This window comes from Ailuropoda melanoleuca, chromosome 3 (genome assembly GCF_002007445.2).
Source record: "Ailuropoda melanoleuca isolate Jingjing chromosome 3, ASM200744v2, whole genome shotgun sequence".
Taxonomy (NCBI): domain Eukaryota; kingdom Metazoa; phylum Chordata; class Mammalia; order Carnivora; family Ursidae; genus Ailuropoda; species Ailuropoda melanoleuca.
The window spans coordinates 105,135,777-105,141,776 of NC_048220.1; the positions used below are offsets into that span (position 1 = coordinate 105,135,777).

Below are 6,000 nucleotides of genomic sequence, written 5' to 3' on the forward strand. Positions count from 1 at the left end.
GAAGCTGAAGGCATCGTGGTTTAAACAGCTGCCATTGCTCTGGAGAAAGGAAATCATCAGTTTGACATGTGTTTTATAGCTCTGAGTAATGTCACATATACCGTCTCTCACATGACTGCATTCGAATCATTGAGGCACTTGTAAAACTGTAGCTTCCTAAACCAGCATTAAGGGGTGGGCCCCACGAATCAGTATGTTAACCAGCTTCTGAGGTGGTTGCCTGCCCATTGAGGCTTGAGGACCACAGTCACTAATGGCTATTAATTAGGTGCGAATGGCGATATTTCTCAGGGAACATGTGTTAACATCAACAGGATTCTGGATGGGTTATTTCCTGGGGAACTGCATAGTCCTGTCCCCACAGGAGTACCCTGCCTGGGTAAATACTAGCTGCTGGATCTCTCTCCTTGAGAGATTACCTTGAAGGTAATTACCTTCCTCTTTTTTTTTTTCCTTAATGATCTTCACCTTTGAACAAGGAATCACAAGCGGGTAGAGGGGAAAAGATACCTCTGAAGTTAAATTTGAGAAAGAAACTTGTCCCCGGTTCTGCAACACATTTTTTACTGAATTTATAGCAGAGAACTATGTCCAAGAAGACGGGTTAACCACAACCTAAAATCCAGCAGTTAACCTCACTATGGGAGGATTTTGTTGACCTACTTCCTTCTTTGTCTGAATGGATGGGAGAGTGGCTTGAAGTTAGACTTCAGTATGTGCATTTCTCCTTGCAGAAGTGCAGGACGAGAGCCCGTCCTGAAAGGGGAACTGCAGGGAAGAGACAGTACAGCAGAGGTATCTACTACATGTGGGACACGACACTCAGAATGGAAAGGAATGCAGAGCTCACCACCAACACACAGCCCCGCTCCCCCTAGAGCTGATCGTCTCCTGCTCTGATGGGATGTGAGTACTCAGTAGACTTCTCACGCCTCTTTTTCTTCCAGCACTTTATCAGAGCCGCCCTGTACTTTAACATATCCTTTTCAAGTTTGGTTTTTGTTGCAAAAATAACATATATGTCTTTAAAAATTAAAGCATTGAAATTAAAACGTGAAGTCCCCACCCCTGCTTCTAGCCTTGTGTCTCCACTTACACGGCTACTATTATCAATTCTTCCAGACCTTCACCAGCACATACAAACATGGTGTGGGATGTGTGGGTCTTAGTCCATGCATGCTGCTGTAACAAAAATATCACAGCCTAGGTGACTTATAAATGACAGAACTTCGTTTTTCACACTTCTGGAGGCTGGAAGTCCAAGTCCAGGGTAGTGGCATGATCAGCTGAGGGCCTTCTTGCAGGCTACAGACTTTTCATTGTATCCTCATGTGGTAGAAGGGACAAGGGAGCTCTCTGGGGTGTCTATTATAAGGGCACTAATCTCACTCAGGAGGGCTCCACCCTTATGACCTAATCACCTCCAAATGGCCTCACCTCTTAACACCATCACACTGGCCATTAGGATTTCAACATACGAATTTCAGGGGGACACACACAGACCATAGCAGTGTGTGTGTATGCATGTGTGTTTTTCTATGTGTGGGTGGGTATTTGTGTTTGTATGTGTATGTGACTTCTTATTTTTAGAAAAAAGGGATTATGTTATACTTAGGTGAACATTTCCTATTTCACAATAATATACCCTGAACATCCCTCCACATTAGTATGTACAGATGTACTTGAATCTTTTTAACAGCTTCGGCAACATTTTACTCGATAGAATTACAATAGTTTATTTAATCACGATCCCTTTGATGTACATGCAGGATGTCTCCGATCTTTTGCTGGGACAGATAATGTTACAGTAAACACTGTGGTGTACAGCTGTGAGTGCATCTCTGCAGGATAGATTCTTAGAAATTGAATCGCTAAGTTAAAGGGAATGTGCTTTTCAAAGTTTCAATAAATATCACCAAGTTAACTCCCAGTGCTATGTCACTGTTATTTTAGTGAGCCTATCTTTGATCAATAGAGAGGTCTTACAACGCTGTCCCTTGCATTACAGGTCCTAATGTTCAAGTTTTAGTTCTCCTATGTGATGAGCATTTCTTTCTGCTGCCCAGCAACCATCCTCCCTTCTTCTGGTAGTTGTTCCCTGATTTTCCTTTGGAAAACCACTTCTGCCACCCCCCCCCATGTACATAGTTCCAAGGCTGACACTGTCCCCCACTCCAGGGGTGAACAGATAACCCAATCCTGGGCCATCAGAATTACAGTAGCTGGTTCAGGCCTGTGCATGTGTCCCAATCTGGTCAATAGCAGCTAGTGCCAGGACTATTGATAGAGTGACTGAGAAAAAAGGGGAGTAACCCTAGAATCATCCCTCCTTCCTGTCCTCCTACCAAAGTAGAGCTCAGTCCAGCGACCTCCAACCCCAGCTGAAAGGTCGGGCCCCAGATCCAGGGCAGAATCCATCTGCCTGGGCCTGTTTCCCCGTACATAAATAAGGAGGTTGGACTCTGTGTTCTCCAAGGTCATTTTAGCTCACGTGATTATGCACAGAGAAGCACAGGGACTTGTCTGAAGTGCAGGTATTTATCTAGGTAAGAAATCATTTCCTCCAGAATAGCTGTTCCTCAAACCAGACCTAATAAAACAAGGACATCATTTCATGATGAGAGTATTTACCCAAATCAGTTGAAAACTTAGGTCCACACAAAAACATCCACACAGATGTTTATAACATCCACACAGGTGTATTCATAATTGCAAGAGCTTGGAAGCAATCAAAATGCCCTTCAGTAGGTAAATGGATAGATAAACTGTAATATATCCAGATAGTGCAATATTATTCAGTACTAAAAAGAAATGGTCTATCAAGCCATGAAAAGACATGGAAGAACCTTAAGTATTACTTGGGGGAAAGAAGACAGTCTGTAAACTCTATATACTGAATAATTTCAATTACATGCATTCTGGGAAAGGCAAAACTATGGAGACAGCAAAAAGATCAGTGGTTGCCAGGGGTTAGGGGGAGAGAGGGAGGAATAGTCAGAGGATCTTTAGGACAGAAAAACTCTCCTGTATGATAATATAATGGTGGCTACTTGTCATTATACATTTGTCCAAACCCACAGAATGTACAACACCAAGATTAAGCTCTAATGTGAACTATGGATTTGGGGTGATAATGATGTGTCACTGTAAGTTCATTGATTGTAACAAATATACCCCCCTGGTGGGGAATGTTGATAGTGGGGAAGGCTGGAAGCTTTGAGTGTTTGGGGTCAGGGGTTATAATGAAAACTCTGCTTTCTACTCAGTTTTACTGTGAACCTAAAACTACTTTTAAAAATAAACTGTATTAATGATAAAAAAAATTTTTTTTCAAGACAGTATCAGGTTTGGGTAGACAGCTCCTGAACTGAGACCCATATTTTAGGTTCTTCTCTTGGCTCCATCCCAAACACAGTGTGCCTTTGTGTATGATCGTTTCCTCTCTCTGAGCCTCAGTTTCATGATCTATAGAATGAAGAAACTGTGCTTCAGGTTCTGCAAGTCTGTAACACCTAAGAATAAAAAGGGAGGAAGGACCGAAGGAAAGAGAGGGAGTAAGAAACAGGCAGAAGATGAAAGGGGAGGTAGCAAGAGGAGGGAAAGGGGAAGGAAAATGGGACAAAACAACCACAAAGTCATCAAGTGGTAGATAAGGAACTAAGGAAGAAGGCAAATTGAGCCAGATTCATCAGTAGTATCTGCTTTGGGTAGATAGATAGACAAGGAAAATGGCTTGGCCCAGAAGCCACATCTGAGTCTTTAGTCTTACCTGAATGAGAAAAGCTCTAATGCCCCAAGGGAGACTGTTACATTTATTTGATGAGCAGTAAGTGAGAGGTAATTGTATGTACAACCCTGTGCTAGGTACACTAACCCAGCCAGGGAAAAGAAATGCCTCTATGTAAACACTACAGCTTAAGGTCAACAGTTTGCTTCTGAAGTCAGACAGATCTGAATTTGATTGGCTGTGTAAGGTAATCAGGTGAATAATGGCCCCAAAGATATCCACCTCCAAATCCCAGAATCTGTCAATGCTCCTTTATATGGCACTTTGCAGACATGGTTAAATTAAGATACTCAAGATGAGATTATCCTGATTATCTAGGTGGCCCTAAATGAATCACAAGTATCTTTCTAAGAGGGAGGTAGGGGGAGATTTGATGGCGGGCAGAAGAGAAGAAAAGCATGTGACAGAGGCTGAGTCAGAAAGAGAAGCCACCACATGAAGATGCAGGAAGGGCCAGGAGTCCAGGAAGGCAAGGAATGCAGCTCTAGAAGCTGGGAAAGACAAGGAAATGGATTCTCCTAGACCCTCTGGAGGGTACGTGACCCTGCTGACACCTTGACTTTAGCTCACTGAAACTAATTTTAGGCTGGCATCCAGAACTCTAAGAGCGTAAGTTTGTGATGTTTTAAGCCACTAAGTGTGTTGGCAATATCTTAAAGCAGCCAAAGGAAACTAATATAGGCAGGGGCAAGGAACTTTACCTCTGCAAGCCCTATTCCTATCTGTTGAATAGGAACAATAATACATTCATTCATCAGATGTTTTTTGGGAGACTACCATGGGCCAGCCCTAAGCAGTGGGGACTGCAGGGGACCAAGGCCTTCCCTCTTTACGGACCTGAAATTCTAGTGAGAGGATGTGAGTACATAAGCAAGACAGTTGCAGATTGTGCAAAACAACATGAGGGTAAACAGTGGGTGTGGGATTCAATAACTAGGTGGCAGAAGGAGGTCACTGATCCTCCCTTGGAGGAGAAGAAACTCCAGCTAAGACCAGCAAGCAAAATGCAGAGGATCAGTGCAGGCACAGGGAGGAGCAAGTGGAGGAAAGGACGGAGTTCTGGAGAACAGAAAGGCAGTTGGTGTGTGTGGGGGGGTGTCCTGTTCTAGGGAGAGGGACGAACAAGGGGACTTTGGGAGGGCAGCAGGGGCCTTGCGAGCCATGGTGTGGAGTCTAGATTATATTCTCAGGGCAATTCAGAGCAGTGGGAAGTTTAGGCAGGGAAGTGGTGTCATCACTAGTTATTATGAGGACGTAGATTTTTAGGTGGGGAAGAGGGAGGCAAGGAAACTCCTTAGGATGCTCTTGCTGTCTTCCCAGTGAGAGGCGCTGCTGGCCTGGATGAGGGAGAGGGCCACGGGGGTGAAGGACTGCTATGAGCATTAAGTAACATGAGTGTTAAGTACCTGGCACATAGGAAATGGCCAATAAGCGGAAGCCCTCATTGTGGCATTATTATTACCACCACCATCACCATCATTATCATGATGAGCTACTGAAAACAAATTGGGCTGAACACACCTCACACTGGGTAGGGTAGTGTGAGCAGAGCTGACACCTGCAGCAGGGGAAAGAGGCCCCATTGTGTCCTCATTTCTGCCCACCAAAAGCCACTTGCTGAAGCCTCTGACCTTCTCCCCCTCCCTGATTCGCACGCCCCCTCAAGTTCAGAAACCTAGAAATGTGTCAGAATCCATGCCTGCTGACACAAATACATTCTTAGGCCATCTAGGAGTTCTGAGGGATAGTTTTTAATGTTCAAAATGGCATGGTAAGGCTGGTGGACCTTCGGAGATTAGAACTGATACAGTATTTTCATGAAAACTCATGGTATCATTGCCCAGGCCTTTGTCTGTCTGTCTGTCTGTATCTCTCTCTCCACACACACACATACACACACATGCGTGCGCACGTTTGCACACACATGCACACTTCTCTACATCTCCACCAGCACCCCAGCAGCCCAAGCCCAGATCCAATCTCTCAGTCTGTAGTCACTTCCTCAGAGGTCCCCCTGCCTCATCACTTGCTCTTGGGTGACCCATTCTCCACACAGATCTTGCAGAGCACACTTCAAATAACATCCAGACTCTTTACATGACCTGCATGGCCCCCCCCGCCTCTGCCCTCTTCTGGCCTCCGTTCCCTGCACTCTGTCCTCTGGCTCCCACACTAGACCATGAGTCATCTGGCAGGTTGTCATGGACTGAATG

The 6,000-nt window shown here is 44.8% G+C and overlaps 1 protein-coding gene across 2 annotated transcripts in view; it reads left to right on the forward strand.

Annotated features, from left to right (window-relative positions):
* Positions 1-959, forward strand: part of LOC109489868 (proton-coupled amino acid transporter 2) — a 43,782-nt gene extending 42,823 nt beyond the window's left edge. For both annotated transcript variants that reach the window (XM_034656837.1, XM_034656836.1), the window contains one exon: positions 735-959. In XM_034656837.1, the coding sequence (XP_034512728.1) occupies positions 735-760 (26 nt within the window). In that variant the 3' untranslated portion in view covers positions 761-959. The remainder of the gene's footprint in view (positions 1-734) is intronic.
* The last annotated feature ends 5,041 nt before the right edge of the window (positions 960-6,000 follow it).